Source organism: Myotis nattereri, assembly GCF_964212035.1.
Source record: "Myotis nattereri genome assembly, chromosome: 1".
NCBI classification, from domain to species: Eukaryota; Metazoa; Chordata; class Mammalia; order Chiroptera; family Vespertilionidae; genus Myotis; species Myotis nattereri.
In genome coordinates, this window is record NC_138075.1 from 89,886,582 (window position 1) to 89,904,336 (window position 17,755).

The 17,755-nt window shown below is 37.9% G+C and overlaps 1 protein-coding gene across 4 annotated transcripts in view; it reads right to left on the bottom strand.

The window, feature by feature from the left end:
• The window catches only part of RALGAPA1 (Ral GTPase activating protein catalytic subunit alpha 1), a 273,082-nt gene that overhangs the window by 95,710 nt on the left and 159,617 nt on the right, over nucleotides 1-17,755 (bottom strand). For all 4 annotated transcript variants that reach the window (XM_081090070.1, XM_081090072.1, XM_081090071.1 and 1 more), the window contains 3 exons: nucleotides 16,840-16,908; nucleotides 11,356-11,490; nucleotides 10,775-10,958 (listed from right to left, as the gene is read on the bottom strand). In XM_081090070.1, coding sequence (XP_080946196.1) covers nucleotides 10,775-10,958; nucleotides 11,356-11,490; nucleotides 16,840-16,908 — 388 coding nt within the window. The remainder of the gene's footprint in view (nucleotides 1-10,774; nucleotides 10,959-11,355; nucleotides 11,491-16,839; nucleotides 16,909-17,755) is intronic.

Here is a 17,755-nt window from a genome sequence, read left to right on the forward strand (position 1 = left end):
AACAAAACTGTTCTTTAGTGAAGTTTTGCTGTTAATTTTATAAAGAGCCCTTTTTGAAATTTTTGCTTATGGATTCTTAATTTAAACCGAAGTCTTTAAATGTACATCATACCTTAAAAGAAGGATCAAAAGTATTAGAAATCACTTGAAATCACTTAGCACATAGATTAGAAAGCCAATGAAATCCAACTGATAAGTTTATCTCATGAGCAGATTCAGAACAGTTTGCAGCATGCCTTAAATTTCACTTAATTATGGCTTTTATCAATGATGTAAAAGTTTCAGAGAAAAGTAATCTTTCACTAAACTTTAAGAGTTGTGATCAATTTAAACAGTGAGTGTAGCCAGTATATGATAAGGAAGCTTTATTTTAAAGAAAAAAATATTTTATGGCCCTGCATATGTTTTTTCCCTCCTAAGGTATCCTTCAGGACATTGTGGTCTAGTCTAAGCAGTTAGTTGTATGTAAGAAGCATCCCCCCCCCCCCCCCCTTGCTTAAGCACATTAGAGAAAGCAAATAGATAAGGGGCATATCCATGTGAGTAACTTAAAAAAAAAAATCATAGGAAACAGTAAAAATGAAAAAAAAACTCAAAAAACATTGCAATATGAGGCCTGAAAAGGCAGGGTGCCTAATGGCAGCACCTAAAGAAAGAAAAGAGAGGGGACAAAGAAGACAGAGAACACAGATAGACAATAATTTGTCAAAGTCTACTAGTCCAAGAATGCTAGTGTCATTCTAAGGAGGGTTGATGTGGAAACCAATTTTGGAATGAGTGGTGTCAAGAAATGGGGACAATTTAGTGATGTTTATCTTGACACTTTTTACCTAGGAGATGGAAGGGAGAGCTGCCTGTGGTAAATAAGTACTAATCATTTATGTAGGAAGAGGACTTTGGTTGGTTGTGTGTGTGTTTACAGTATTCTGGTCTTAGTTATAGACATGATTCAGAATGATTGTGTCTCTGGATTTAGAGTGATCAGAGTATTGTTTATATTCTGGAAGTTAATCATTTGGGAATACTATAGTCCAGCTGCTAGAATAAATATAGGTTGATCAAAGTATTATCTATACTCAATAAATTCCTTAATTTTAAGTGTACTTTGTGATGAATTTTGGTAACTGTATAGAACTGTGTAACCACAAACATAATCAATATATAGTAAAATTACTACATGAAAAAAGGATAAATCTACTCTAACTAGTTTGGCTCAGTGGACAGAGCATTGGCCGGCAGACCAAAGGGTCCTGGGTTCGATTCTGGTCAAGGGCACGTACCTTGGTCGCAGGCTCCTCCCTGGCCCAGGCCCTGGTTGGGGCGCGTGCAGGAGACAACCAATCAATGTGTTTCTCTTACATCAATGTTTCTCTCTGTCTTTCCCTCTCTCTAAAAGATCAATGGAAAAATATTCTCAGGTGAGGATTAAAAAAAAAAAAGATACATTTTAGTTTATATAAATTATATCTCAATAAAACCAATTTTAAAAGTTTAAAAGGAGACTAGCTTGTGCACTGCTGGTGATTACTTTATAAAAAAAGGCAAGAGAGCTCTGGCAGGTGTTGCCAAATGGTTAGAGTGTGAGCCCATGCACAGGAGGGCTGCAGGTTCGATTTCGGGTCAAGGGCATATACCTGGGTTGCAGGTTCAATCCTTGGCCCAGATCAAGCACGTGCAAGAGGCAACCAATTGATGCTTCTTTCCCTCTCTATCCCTCCCTTCCACTCTCTCTAAAAAATTAATGGAAAAAAATGGAGTGAAGATTAATAACAATAAAAAAAAAAAAGGCAAGAGAGAACAGTTACATTTTTAAGGCTATAGCCATAAAGATTCAGAACACCACTGGGTATAGGCAGAGTTAGCAACAAACCAGCCACTAATATTAATAACATCATCTCCATTATTCCACTCTATAAAAGAACAGTTTTCTTTGCTTGGGCTATGGCTGATTTTGAAATGTTGCCAAGCATCAAAATTTCAATCTTCTTCCATTATCAATCAAGTTTTACGTCTACATAGATGTACATATGAACATTTTTCAATTTACTTAAAAACTCAATTACACTGAGCTGTTCCAGCCATTATATTTATGGCTAGTTTCGAAAATCAGTTATCCAACACTAGAGAACAACACTAAATAATTAACCTTAATTCAGTTCTACATTTTCAAGACTATAAGCAAAGTAAAAAGATATGTCACTAACTGATGAGAAACAGAGGGGTAGCTTGCTTTTTCTTCTCAATTTACAACTTAGAGTATAATAAATATTAACACTATAAGGGGCCTTACAGATACCCTAGCCAGTACTTATTTTGTATCTGAGGACAAATAGGTTCACAGAAGTTAAGCGATATGCCTGTTTTCTATAGAAGATTTTACATTAGTACTAGTCTTTTGCTTCCCAGCGCAGTGTTATTTCCATCTTTACCACAACTCTGACTTCCATATTTTTTTCTTTTGTTCAACTGCCTTTTCTTTTGGCAAATCACTGTGACATATGCAAACACTGAATTCAATTTTTTCTGTGTACAGTAACTTCAAAAAGCATTACTAGCATAAATTATTAAATATATGGCCATTATCAACTGAAAACATTCATTTAAATAAGACTAAATTTATTTTAAACTAGAGCCTGGTGCACGGCTTAGTGCACCAGTGGGTCCCTCGGCCTGGCCTGCAGGGATTAGGCTGAAACCAGCAGTCCAACATCCCCCGAGGGGTCCTGGATTGCAGAGGGCGCAGGCCAGGCCGAGGGACCCCACCGGTGCACGAATCTATGCACCCAACTTCTAGTATGCATATAAGATCTTTGGTAACTCTCTTCCCACCCTCCTCCCTTCCTCCTTCCCCCCCTTTCCTCTGAGATTCATCAGTCTGTTCCACGTTTCCATGCCTGTGGTTTCTGCTCCTGTGTTGAGTGTCTTCCCCCTGGTGGTCAGTGCGCATCATAGCTACTGGCGGGTCAGCTGGTAGCTTAGGCTTTTATACAGACTAGAGGCCCGGTGGACAAAAATTTGTGCACTGGGGGGGGGGGGGAAGGGGGGTTCCCTCAGCCCAGCCTGTGCCCTCTCACAGTCTGGGACCCCTCAGGAGATAACGCCCTGCTGGCTTAGGCCTGCTCCCGGGTGGCAGAGGGCAGGCCCAATCACTAGGTGCAGCCCCTGGTCGGGCTCAGAGCAGGGCCAATTGGGGAGTTGGGGCGCCGCCCCGTCATGCACAGAGCAGGGCGGACTGGGAGGTTGCCATGCCACCCTCAGTCACACTCAGGGTAGGGCCGATTGGGGGGTTGGGGCACCGCCGCCTGTCACACTCAAGGCAGGGTCGATAGGGAGGTTGCAGCGCCACCCCTTGTCACGCACAGAGCAGGGCCGATCAGGGGGTTGGGGCGCTGCCCCCTGTCACACACAGAGCAGGGTCCATCAGGGGGGTTGGGGCTCCATACCCTGTCACGCACAGAGCAGGGTTGATCAGGGGGTTTGAGAGCTGCCCCCTGTCATGCTGATCCCGGTGCCAGGAGGCCTCTCGGCTCCGCTGATCCCGGTGCTGGGAGGCATATTACCCTTTTACTATATAGGATAGAGGCCTGGTGCATGGGTGGGGCTGGCTAGTTTGCCCTGAAGGGTGTCCTGGATCAGGGTGGGGGTCCCCACTTGGGTGCCTGGCCAGCCTGGGTGAGGGGATGATGGCTGTTTGCAGCTGGTCACACACCCTTCAGGGTAGGGGTCCCCACTGGGGTGCCTGGCCAGTCTGGGTGAGGGGCTGAGGGTTGTTTTCAGGCTTGTGGGTGATTGAAGTTCCCAACTGCTCCTTTCTTTTTTTTTTTTTTTTATTCTGGGCCAGCTTTAGCTCTGAGGCTCCAGCTCTGAGGCTTCCCCTGCTGAAAGCAGGTATCTGGTTTGTTTAGGTTCTATAATCGAAACAATGTATAACTCCAGCTCTGAGATCCCGGCAGGCTGAAAGCAGGTTTCTGGGGTTTTGTTTAGCTTCGATATTTGTTACAATGTTTGAAACTGCAAGCTCAGAGGCCGGCAGCGGCAGGCGGGGAACGTTGGAGTCCTCCGTCACTGAAGCAAGCAAGCCTCATGTGTGCTTCAAGCTGCCTGGCTGCCGGCCGCCATCTTGGCTGGCAGTTAATTTGCATATTGCCCTGATTAGCCAATGGGAAGGGTAGCGGTCGTACGCTAATTACCATGTTTCTCTTTTATTAGGTAGGATGGTAATAAAACATAATTAAAGATTTAAAAATTTTTGATGTAGCAAAATACTTTTCTGTTCTTTATTTTCTTTTTTATTTTGAATGATAAGCTTACAAAGGTGACATGTATTTTTTGTTTGTTTTCAACACAGAAGCAAATTATCTTTGTTCCTAGCTAAACCAGGGCAATGGGAACAACAGTTCTTTCTGATTCAAATTGTCTAGAGAGCATTCCTTTTGCAAGTTTACAGATGAGTAAACCTCACATGTTAATTAGGACCCATGGACCTTTGTTTTAAAAATTTTTTAAAAAATACGTTTTACTGATTTTTAGAGAAACAAGAATGAAGAGAGAGAGAGATGGAAGGAGAGAGAGAAACACTGATCAGCTGCCTCCTGCATGGCCTCCACTGGGGATAGAGCCTGCAACCTGGGCATGTGTCCTGACCAGGAATTGAACCTGGGACCTCTTGGTGGATGGGTTGACACTTAACCACTGAGCCACATCAGCCAGGTGTGACTTGTTTTATTTAAGCAGAGAATCATTTTTGCAGAAGCAAGAGAGTATAATTTAATAGAAATAGATCACAGAAAATAGAGAATTCTTGATGTTGTCTCTGACTTGCTCTGTGATCATGGACAATTACATAAACTCTTTTTAAGACCCATTTTTCTCTAAGAATAACAGACTTTTTGTAAAAATAAACTGAAAACTCATAAAGTTAAATATAACAAAATAATATAAATCCTTCAATTTTGAGAGCGTTCTAAATAACATAGGTTTTATGAGTTCATTTTTAAAACCTGCTTATAAATAAACTGTAGGAATGAGCCAGCTCTTTCCCTAAATCATAAATACCTAAGTTCAGGTACCAGTCCATCTATAGATTCTCTTCCCAAAGGAATTATTAGTGGGCATGCAATATAAATGACTTTATTCACAAATCTGTCATAATTATTAATATTATTCATATTAAAAATACATTTAGATTTCAGATATAGGCAAAAGCATTTTCTTTCTTCGGTAGTTTCTCTAAATTTAGAATATGTAAATACAAAATGATAAAAATCTCTCAACATTTTAATTGGGAGGATAGATTTATTTAGATTTATTTTTGAGTTATAAACTATAGAACATATCTCTCTTCTATAAATATGCTTAGATATAAAGAAAATGTATGAAATGCCCTAATTTAGAAATTCAAAATGAAATTCTAAACTAACTGGCCTTGTGAGAATATGCAAAATGAAGATATCAATGCTGCTAAGGCTTTGTGTAACCAGCATTCATTTAAAAAGTCTATTCAGGGTTGTCTTTTCAGATTGTCAGATTAAACAAACCTAACAGCATTTGCAGCAAACCCATAATTACAGATTATTATGGCATACAAAAGCAACAAGACATAAAAAGCTGCTGCAATTCACTGCACTCTAATAGAACATGCAGAGGAAGTTAATTTTGGCAAATGCTTTAAATATTAGCTTTGCATAATATGTATAGGTGAAACTATAATTAGGACAGGATGAATTCTTTGGAGCCTCCTTTCACTCCGACTCTGCAAATGATGACTTTTCGCTAATAAGACTACTGCCATTTGACAAAAAGCCAACTTCACTACCTTTCTTTATTCTTTAGTAAATTTAATAATTACAGCTACTCCTGCCAATAGTTCTGAAATCAGACTTGTTCAATCCAATACTGAGCTTATTAGGGACACTTTATGTTTGGAAATCTTTGGCCAAAAAAGTACTTGAAGATGATGAAGCATGCCTTAGACAAGGGCACAATGATTAGTCATTTTCTCCACATTAAAAACCCCAAAATGCAGCATGTAGTCACCACAGATCACAGAATCACCTGCTGTTAGTTCACAGCTGTTCCTAAAAGCTTCTGCATTTATCTGGCCCTTAATACCTTTAAGAAAGTCCAAAGGGAATAACTGAATACATTTAGAATAGTATTCCACAGAGTATCTGGTACCAATATAAAGTTCATCTACTTAAACTTTTACCTTTGTGTCTTTTTTTTTAAATATATTTTTATTGATTTTTTACAGAGAGGAAGGGAGAGGGATAGAGAGTTAGAAACATCGATGAGAGAGAAACATCGATCAGCTGCCTCCTGCACACCCCCTACTGGGGATGTGCCTGCAACCAAGGTACATGCCTTTGACCAGAATCGAACCTGGGACCTTTCAGTCCGCAGGCCGACGCTCTATCCACTGAGCCAAACCGGTTACGGCTACCTTTGTGTCTTTAAAGTGACTGTTAACAGTACAGTAAATTTGGTATGAAATACAATAAAACTTCCCTTTACATAGTAAACCATTTATTTCACTGTTTAAGAAATACACTACACTGCCCTTAATTAAACTTTTATCATTTTACACCTTTAAAAATGCAAAAACTGTGCCCACCAATAGATGAGTGGATAAAAACAGCTGAGATATCCTATATAATAAAAGGCTAATATGCAAATCAACCAAACAGCGGAACAATCAGTCGCTATGATGCACACTGACTACCAAGGGGCAGACGCTCAACACAGGAGCTGCCCCTTGGTGGTCAGTGCGCTCCCACAGCCAGAAGCTAGGCTCACAGCTGGTGAGCAAAGCGGCGGTGGCGGGAGCCTCTCCTGCCTCGAAGGCAGCACTAAGCCATCTGTCGGACATCCCCCTAGGGCTCCCGGACTGCAAGAGGGCGCAGGCCAGGCTGAGGGACCCCACCCCGAGTGCAAGAATTTCATGCACCGGGCCTCTAGTGTGCACACACACACACACACACACACACACACACACGGTCATAAAAAGGAATGAAATCTTACAATTTCTGACAGAATAGATGGACCTAGAGAGTATTATGCTAAGTGAAATAAGTCAGAGAAACAAATACCATATATATATAGTCAGACAGAGAAACAAATACCATGTGATTTCACTTATATGAGGACTCTAAAGAACAAAATAAAGAAACAGAAACAGACTCACAGACAACAGAAAATAAATTTATAGTTACCAGAGTGGAGGGGGTTGGGAGACTGGGTGAAAAAGGTGAAGCAATTAGGAAGTACAAACTGGATGTGAGGGCGATCTGGCTGCGACATCTGTCACCCCATTGATCGCCAGGGTTGATCTGGCTGATCTGGCTGGCTAGGCGGGTGTCCCCCTCCTCCCTCACTGATCCATGTGCATCCCTCCCAAAGCTGCGTGCTCGGTCGAAGAGGACGACCTTCCCCCCCAAGGAGAGGACCGGTCTTTGGTCAAGGGTATATGAGTAGCTGCGCTCCCCTGCTAGAACCTCCAAACAAGCTCTCAAGGAAGTACAAACCGGTAGTTATAAAATAGTTATGGGGATGTAAAGTACAGCATAGGGAATATAGTCAATAATATAATAACTAAAAATGGTGCTAGTTCGGTACTTGAAATACTGGGGGGGGGGGGGAATCACTCTGTAAATTAAAATTTTCTAACCACCATGCTGTACACCTGAAACTAATCTATAATAATAAAAGGGTAATATGCTAATTAGACCGATGCCTTCTGGACATCATTCCAGACGTCCATCCTGACAAAGCTGGGGCCGGAGGGAAGCCAGCCGGGTCCCAGGCGCCTGCGGGCGGCCCTGGGAAAGCCAGCCAGGGTTCCGGGTACCTGCTGGCAGCTGGAGGAGGGAAGCCCGCCTCCCGGGTGCCAGAGGGAAGCTGGTGCCGGCAGCCGGGGGAAGGAAGGCCTATTCTTGCACGAAGTTTCGTGCATCGGGCCTCTAGTATAAAATAATAGTGAATGTCAATTTTAATTGAAAAATACATTCTTAATGCAAAAGGCAACTAACTTTTTCATATAACTTTGTTTTTAGATAAAATAAACACTCTATTTTACTATGCCAAATCTAGAAAAATAATTATAAGTTGAGATATTAATTATTGTCTAAATATTTTGTACTGTCCAGTATATCTCTATTATATCTGAACTTTCTCATTTCTATATTGTGTGGCAGACAAACTATTACCAACTTGTGGTCTACTCAAAATACTATCATGATCACATCTTAGATGTTTTAATCATTTATAACTACTCTGCCTTTAAAACTCAAACTCTTCTTTTAATTTTGTTTTGTAGAGTCCTTGGAGATGGATAGGACAGAAGTTGGTAGGATCCCAGCCACTATACTGCTGCAGCTCTACTTTAAGAAGTTTTACAAACTGGGTTTCCTTGTGAAATTTATTTGAATAAGTTTCACTGCTTAAAAACTCACTTTAGAAACCACTGTCCTAACATACTGATTCCCTTAAGTCAGTAGTGGTTCTCAACCTTGGCTGCACATTAGAATCACCTGGGAATCTTTTTAAAATCCTGATTTCTGGGCCTCACCCTCCAGAAATTCTGTTTCTTTGTTACTTAAGTTGTGGCCCCACCCCATAACAAAGAAACAGAATTTCCGGATATGGCCCAGAAATCAGGATTTTAAAAAGATTCTCAGGTGATTCCAATGTGCAACCAAGGTTGAGAACCACTGCCTTAAGTGGTCTTCAACTTTGGCTGCATATTCATCACCTGCAAGGCTTTTAAAAATCCCAGTAATCCCAGATCAATATATCAAAATCTTTATTGACAGGATGAGAGCATCAGCATCCTAATGTGAAGCCAAGGCTGAGAATCATTGTTCTAACTTATTACCAACCACATCTACTTTCTGACTCACTGGATCACTCCATTTTCTTCCAATTTATTAGCCATTTCCTAGCATCAGGCCAATCCTTACCAAGCTTAGATTCCATGGTTACACCATATACCAATATTCTGAAAGTCATAGTTGTGTTTCTGCCATATCCACCTTACTGAATGTTGATTGGTGCAAACAAAACTTTGTAGTTTTCGGTTTCTTTCAGGCCCTCAAAAACTTCTCTTAATTCCCTCAGTTTACGTCCATCTTCTTTTTTCTGGTCTCAGAAGAAGGGCTAATGACAGCACCTATACTCTCCAGCTCATATGTCAGGAACACTTCATTCCTACCTTCCTTCTCACCTTCTTCATCTTATAATTAATTTCAACTCCCTTAATCCTTAAAAAAATCCCTTAACTCCGAATCATCCTTTAGTTTACCGACTGTTTTATCACTTTTCTTTTTTAAAATAGTCAAGCTTCTTTAAAGAGTAGTTTTGACAGATGGCTCTACAGTACTTCCTTAACTCCTTTTGTTCCTCAACCCATAGACATCCGCTTCTGCCTCCTACTTCTCTGCTGAAACTAAAGCAGACATACTTGTCAGTGTCTTGTACCTGACCTCTCTATCATTTAATACTGCTGGCCAATCTTTTAAAAATCTTTCTCTTTGTTTCTGAAAATTACTCTCTCCTGTTTTTCCTTCCTTTCCAACTTTTTCTCCTCAGAACACACACAAACGTAAATATATATTCCTCTCTGCTAAGATCTAGACCTGTATATACAAGAAACTGTCCACTAGATATCTTCATGCAAATATCCAATGGGCACCCCGAATTAAACCATTCCCAACACTGCCCTCATTTCCCCTCCCAAGCCTCTGAACTCTCTTGTGTTCTTGGTCTAGTTTGGGGAAAATCTATCTAATTTAAGCCTTTAACAACTCTTGGTTGGACTATTGCAACAGCCTGATTTGTCTCTTTATTTCTGAGTTAACTTCCCTCAAATCAGTCTAACATACTAGATCAGCAAACTTCTCTGTTAGAGGCCAAATTATTTTCTGCTTTAGGGCCACAAAATCTCTGTCGCAACTACTCAACATTACTGTTTTTGTACAAAAGCAGCCATAATGATACATAAATGAACAGCATGGAGATGTCCCAATAAAACCTTATCTATAGAAACAGGTGGCAGGTGTGGGCCATAATTTGCCAACTCCTGTAAAATATTGTCAAAGTGCTCTTCATACTAATTTTATCATGTATATCACCTCCTTAACCCCTTCAATAAACTAGATTCCTCTGAGCTACCTCTGTATCCTGAATACACATTTATTTTTATACTCATAAGGTTATTTGTTTACATCTTTGCCTTACCCTTATATCAAATAGTAAACTCTGAATGTAGAAGCAATGTGGCTTTAAAATACCTTACTGAATTCACTATGGACCAAGAACCGTGCAAAAGGTTTTATACATATTATTTTATTTAGTACTTAAAACGACCCTATGAGGGAATAAATATTATCCGCACTTTATAAATAAGAATACAGACATAGTGACTCAGCTATTTAATGAGAGTCAAAATTCAATACCATGCCTGTCAGACTCCAAAGCTATATCTCTTATTCAATTATAGAAATCCTATGATGTAGAAAGTAAAATATCAAAAATAACTTATCAGAATAACTTAGCTAGAAGTATAAAGGGAATGTCATCACATGTAATCTTAGCAATTGTGTATATAAAGTTACTTCTTAAACTGAAAATAAAATTTGCAGTAATATACATGGTGAGGTAAACAACTACAAAGTAAAGTATGTATTATCCATCCTCACCCATCATTTCTACCCAAGGCCTCAAATCATACCTTGAGAGAACCCAAACAACAATACTGTCCTGAAGAAAATCCATTTACCTTCTGTTACTGGTTGGAGTTTAGAAGATCGTTCTGAATCAGGAGAGTGCAGAGGTTCAGGTTCTTTCAGACTTTCCAAATGCAAAAAGGGATCATAATCTACAGATGCCAAGTCTGATAGGCTTATTGGAAAATACTTTGGATTGCTAAAACACTGAGCTCCATAAACACATCCATGTAATACCTGAAAATACAGGGGAGAAACATACAAGTTTTCCTTTTCATTAAAAATAAAAAAAATTAAATTAAAAAGAAAAAGAAGTCCACTGGTAATACAAGAGCTTGACAAAATTTTAAATAGTTTAAAACTTAGCTCTTTGATCACAGTAAAATTTAATAGCTCGTAAGAAGAAGTAAAATTTAACTAATGATGCTTATATTCAACAAAGATTTGACTTTTCAAAATCTGGCAATAATATAACAGTGTACTGTAGAAACTACTTTTTAATTATCAAGGTACTGTAAGATAAATTTATGTTCTTATAAAATACCTAGTCTAAATGAAAACACTAAGAAATGTTATTTCTTTAGATTTTATAAACCCTTGGTTACCAAATAAATAATAAAGCAAAGAAGTTTACCTTATAAATACAATTGAGGACAGATTTTTCTATTTTATCATTTTCTGCTCCCGTAGCATGGACTGGTTGGAGCAGTGTCTTTAGGGGTAAGGCCATAATCCAGTCCAAAAGGCACAGAAGTAAAGATACCACCAACTGTAACAACAAAAAAGATCATTATTATTGTCAACTTATAAAGTAAGAGTTTAATACTTAACAGAAATTCACCAATTAATTTTTTTGTTGTTGTTAATCCTCACCAGGATATTTTCCCCCATTGATTTTTAGAGAGAATGGAAGGGAGGGATGGGCGGGGGGGCGGGGGGCGGGGGGTGGGGGAGTGCAGCACTGGGGAAGAGAGAGAGAGGGAGGGAGTAGCATTGATGTGAAAGAGACACATTGATTAGTTGCCTCCCGCATGTGCCCTGACCAGGACTGAGGACTGAATCTGCAACCCAGGTACATGCCCTTGACTGGAGTCAAACCTGAGACCCTTCAGTGTGCAAACAGATGATCTAACCATTGAGCCCCACAGGCCAGGGCTCACCAACTTATTTTTTGTTTTCCAAATTTATTTCAGAAACTATCAATCCTAAATTGCAACATTAATATTTATCTAAACTTAACTTTTAAGATGTTTTTATTGTGGGCTTCAGTGCAAGCACAATGAAAGATAATAAAATAATGAAAATAGGAATGTTAAATTTCTTTAAAGCACACACTGAGCTTAAAAAATAATAGGCTTCAATTAGCTATACTTATTTAACTTCTCAAGGAATGAAATACAATGAAAAGTTTTAGTCCATAAATATTACAATCACTTCCACATTCCTCTTCTAATTTAACACATCACTGAGTAACTAACCTGCCAGAAAGACTAGACTATCTTAACCATATTCTGAAACTGTTATTAATTTTTAAAATAAATGTTTCCACTGGATTCTTTTAAACTAATGGATGTTATAACCAAAACACCTTTATCAAAATGTGGAGTAAAATAGCAGTACCTCTGTGGCCCATTTTGTTGTACAAGGAATCACAATTAGAGCCTTAAAAGCATTAATCAAGTAGCAGTAAGAGATCTGCTGATTTTTAGACTGAAAGACTAATTTTCCAACTCAAGGAGTAACACTGGTCTAAATCTCCCAACATATCCTCCAAAAGAACAATAAAGAACAAAAAGAACCAATAAGACATCACAAAACCTCAGTTTAACCAGAAAATAGAACATCCAAATTTCAAATTATGTGTAAGGAGAAAGTATACAGAAATCCCAGTAAGCTTTTTCCGATTCTCCTAGTGGGAAAACTGTAAGGAAGAAGGGAACTAGGTACAAACCTAAAAACCACTCAGAAAGAAAAAGACCACCCTAAGTGTGAGTACTGTGGTACTGACCACCACCTGTTACTAACAAACATTATCGTAAAGCTAATGAAGAGCACTAAAAGAATTGCAATGCCAAAATATAATTCCTGGTGGATTTAAAGGCCACAGAGAAAACAGAATTGCACTGTTAAACTTAATTAAGTGAGAACTAGAACTGTGGACTGAAACTAGGAATACGATTAGGGAAGAATGTTGAAAGATAACGCCAGAAGTAAAAAGGAAAGAAAAACTGAGATGCATGACAGAGAAACATGAAAAAGAGGTAGGTGAGATAAAAGGTGACAAAAGCAGGGTTAGAATCCTGAATGCAAATTTTTCATTGACTATCACGTAATGATAAAAGAACTATTACAATAGTCAGTGTACGGAGACAGAAGAGAATCAACCAACCAAACAAAAGACAATAAACAACAAAAAATAAATAAAGAGAAAGAAAAAATAAGAGATCTCTACCAGAAGATTCAAGAAATAAAAGGGAAATTCAAACCCAGATTAGGAATATCGAACAACCAACAAGGAAGTATATTATCTGACTATAAGAAAGAAGATTCCTATGAGGAAGAACCTGAATTCCAAAAGTGAAGTGAAAGCCACCCTAAAAGTATTGGGAATAAATAAATTACCAGTGGTAGGTGGACTACGTGTAGAATTATTTTAATCCACAGAGACCCAATCTGTCAAAATTCTAACAAGAATATGTCAACAAATATGGAAAACAAAACAATGGCTTACAGACTGGAAACATTCAATATATATTCCTTTCAAGAAAGGAGATAGTAAGGAGGGTAGTAAGGTGAGTTATGTTTTATTGACTACTGTGAAGCCTCTGATTGCATTGATCAAGCTATGGGCTGATCTGAAAGAAATGGGCGTGCCTCAGCATTTGATTGTTCTGACACATAACCTACATTGTGCATAGGCAGCCATGGAGAGACACTGGTTTCCTATAGGCAAAGGTCCTACAAGAGTGCATTTTATCTGTTTAATTTGCACGTCAAACATATATGAAAAACTGGGGTAGGTTCAGAGAAAGGACTGGAAATTGGTGAAAAATATCAATAACTTAAGATATGCAGGATAATACCATCTTACTGGCAGAAACTGGCAATGATTTGAAACAACTTCTGATTAAAGTAAAAGAAGAAAGCGCTAAAACATTTAAACATTAAGAAGACAAAAATCATGACTACAGATGAAATACACAACTTTAACATTGATAATGAAAACACTGAAATTGTTAAAGTTTCTGCTTACCTTGGTTCAGGAATCAATTCAAATGGAGACTGTAACCAAGAAATAAAGAAAAGTCTGGGACTTGGAAGGGAAGCAATGGAAGAATTAGAGAAGATCACTAAGAGCAAAGATGTGTCATTAGAGACCAAAGCTAAAATTATTTACACCCTCCTACACCCGATTACTATGTACAGATGTGAGAGTTCGACAGTGAAAAGGGCTGTCCAAAAAATTGATTCATTTGGAATATGGTGTTGGAGGAGAGCTGCACAGATATGCTGGACTGCCAGAAAGACAAACCAGTGGGTTCTAGAGCAAATTAACCTGAAACATCACTGGAAGCAAAAATGACAAAACTGAAGCTGTCCTATTTTGGGCACATCATGACAAGTCAGGGTTCTTTGGAAAATACAGTAATGCTGGGGAAAACGGGAGGTGGCAGAAAAATAGAAAGGCCAAATATGAGATGGCTTGACTTCATAAAAGAAGCCATAGGAATGAGCCTACAGGAGCTGCACAGGGCTGCTGAGGACAGGACACTGAAGACACTCATTCATTCATAGGGTTGCCAGGAGTCAGAGCCAAACTCAACAAACACATACACACACTAGTGTGAGAATACCAAAAAAGTGTACTGGAAGAATACCGAGTAGAAAGAAAGAAGTTAAAAGTACACACAGGAAAGGTAATGTTCTTTTGGGAAAAGAATGTTAAGAGGGAGAGAAATGCTGTGGAAAATATGTAGTAAAAAGAAAATGCAAAAGAGAAATTTAGGATCCTGCATGTCTTAATTTTTTTCTTTTTAAATTTTGGACCTATACTTCTTCTCCTACTTAAAAGGCATCATCCAATTAAGACACTGTACTTTGTTAAACTTCCAGGAAAGAAAGCTCTTGAGGTAGGAATCTTGTAAACCATCCCAAGCGACCAAACTTGTCCACAGATATGCAGAGGTAGTATTCATCTATACAAAACTACTACAAAACGAAAACATACAAATCTAAGCAAGTCAGCTGATGCACTCCACCCAATAATCCAATTATGTATGAAACACAAGAAAACTGTAACGCAACATCCTAATTTAAATATTTCCAAACAGGCATTTAGATATAGGGGACGAAGAAAACCCCATCTTCAATAAGAAACTGAAAAACTAAAAAGAAATAGATCAAGGGAAGAATTAACTCAAGTCAGGAAAAGAAAAGAAAAAAATAAAATCATATTAGAAATGATGCCTCAATTATAAAATGCCTAAGGGAGAATAAATTTGAAAAATAAAAAGATTTAATAAGGATATTGAAGAACAGTGGGAAAACAAGAGAATAAAAATGAGATAAAACAGGAAAAGTGTCAGAAAATGACTAAAATGGAAGAAAGAAAAAGAATATCCAATTTATATATAAGAAGTCCATAAAATCTACGTATTGAAAAGGCCCACTAGATGCCAGGACAAACCAACCTCCAATAATGAACTCTTAAAATACATATCATGCTAAAATTTCAAAAGTTAAGACTTCAAAAAAAAAATATCCTTAAGGCCTCCAGGAAAAAAGATAAAATAATTTACAAAGGCTAGAGAATGAAACTGGCATCAGACAGACTTCTCAAAAACAACACACAGCCCAGGTGGATTCGGTCCCTGGTTGGGATGCGTATGGGAGGCAACTGATCGATGTTTCTCTCTCACATTGATGTCTTCTCTGTCTCTTTCTCTCCCCCCTTTGCTGTCTCTAAACAATCAATAAACATATCCTCGGGTGAGAATAAATACACACACATACATACACACTCACACACTCACACACCAAACATTAAAAAATAAAATAAAATAAAACAACCTCAAGAAAAATAAGGACTTCATAGCTAACCAAGCTGTTTTTCAAGTATCAGAATTACAGGAAAAGTTTTAAATATGCAAGAGCTTGGGGACTTCTGTATTCATGAATCCATCTTGAAGAATAAAGATGAACTTCATCCAACCAAGAAGTTGATTGAGGAAGTTCAGCAAAAGATTAATGGCGAGTATTTGCTATATTTAATTATACTGGGGTGGGCAAAGGCAGGCTTACAGTTGCATTGTGACATTCTTTTGACTTAATAAAGCTATAGTAATAATCATAAATCTGCATGCCTTTTCATACGAACAACTGTAAACCTACTTTTGCCAACTCCTGGAGAGCTAAGATTAATATATAAAAGTGAAGATAAGCCCTAACCGGTTTGGCTCAGTGGATAGAGCCTTGGCCTGTGGACTGAAGGGTTCCAGGTTTGATTCCAGTCAAGGGCATGTACCTTGGTTGTGGGCACATTCCCAGTAGGGGGCGTGCAGGAGGCAGCTGATCGATGTTTCTGTCTCATCGATGTTTCTAACTCTATCCCTCTCCCTTCCTTTCTATAAAAAATTAATAAGAAATATATTATAAAAAAGTAAAAGTGAAAACGAATATGGAAGAGTCATTTGTTAAATGACATATGCTGTATATTATGTGTAGAAATAAAGTAACTAAAAAAGGAGGTGATGAAAGAGCTAGAGAAAAGTAAAATAAGATCATTTATCTTTATTGTTGAAAGTATTATATATGTCCCACTTTCCCCCCCATTAATCCTGTTCAGTCCGCCCCCACCCCCTGCCCCAGGCTTTCACTACCTAATTGTCTGTGTCCATGGGCTTTGCATACATACATACAAGGTCTTTGGTTGATTACCTCATACCCACCCATCCTCCCCCATCTTCCCTCTGAGATTCCACACTCTGTTCTATGACAGTCGATTTTAAATACAAGATGAATTAATATTTAGCATGTAAATATATATAACTTTGGAATTTTAAAATATAAATATTTTACTATGTAAGAATATTAAATAGCAAAGAAAGTTTTTAATTACTCTCTTGTCCATTTCATAAGATGAAGCTTCTGTACTTGGCAAAAGATGGGTAATAGTGGCTATCAGGATCTATAGTCAAAAAAAAAAAAGAAAAACAAGCACAAAATATATTAAAGTAATGTTCATTCTAAAACATTAATGTTAATGTAAAAACAATATAAAATCTATTGCTGCAAGGTTATTCTGAAACATTAACACTGTTATTTCAAGGTAATTTTTAATATGTAATCTTTTCAAGTACATTAACTATCAATTATTTACAATCTTCATTTATAGAATCAACATTATATATGCTGTTAACTATGAATGGATTTCTCATAAACTCAACTCATGAATCAATATGTATAAACACACAGTAATATATGTTCTAATAGAAAATTAAAATATATATAGAAAAGCAAAAAGATTTATAAAAATCATCTGCAATTCTGTCAGTGAAGATATCTACCCTACTCAACATATTAGGTATAGAAGGAATATACGTCAACATAAATAAAGGCCATAAATGACAAGCCCATAGTTAATATCATATTCAATGGTGAAAAGCTAAAAGCCTTTCATCTAAGGTCAGGAATACAAGGATGTCCACAATTGCCATTTCCATTCAACATGGTACTAGAAGTCCTACCACGGCAAGTGGGCAAATAAATAGCACCTAAATCTGAAAGAGAGAAGTACAATTATTTGTTTGCAGATGACATGATATTATATATAGGAAACCCTAAACACTGCACCAAAAAACTGTTACGACTATAAATGAATTCTGTAAACTTGCAGGATACAAAATCAAAATACAAAAAACTGTTGCATTTCTATACACAAGCAACAAACTATCATAAAGAGAAATTAAGAAAGATATCCCTATTTACAGTAGCATCAAAATCAATAAAATAGAAATACAGTTAATTAATGAGGT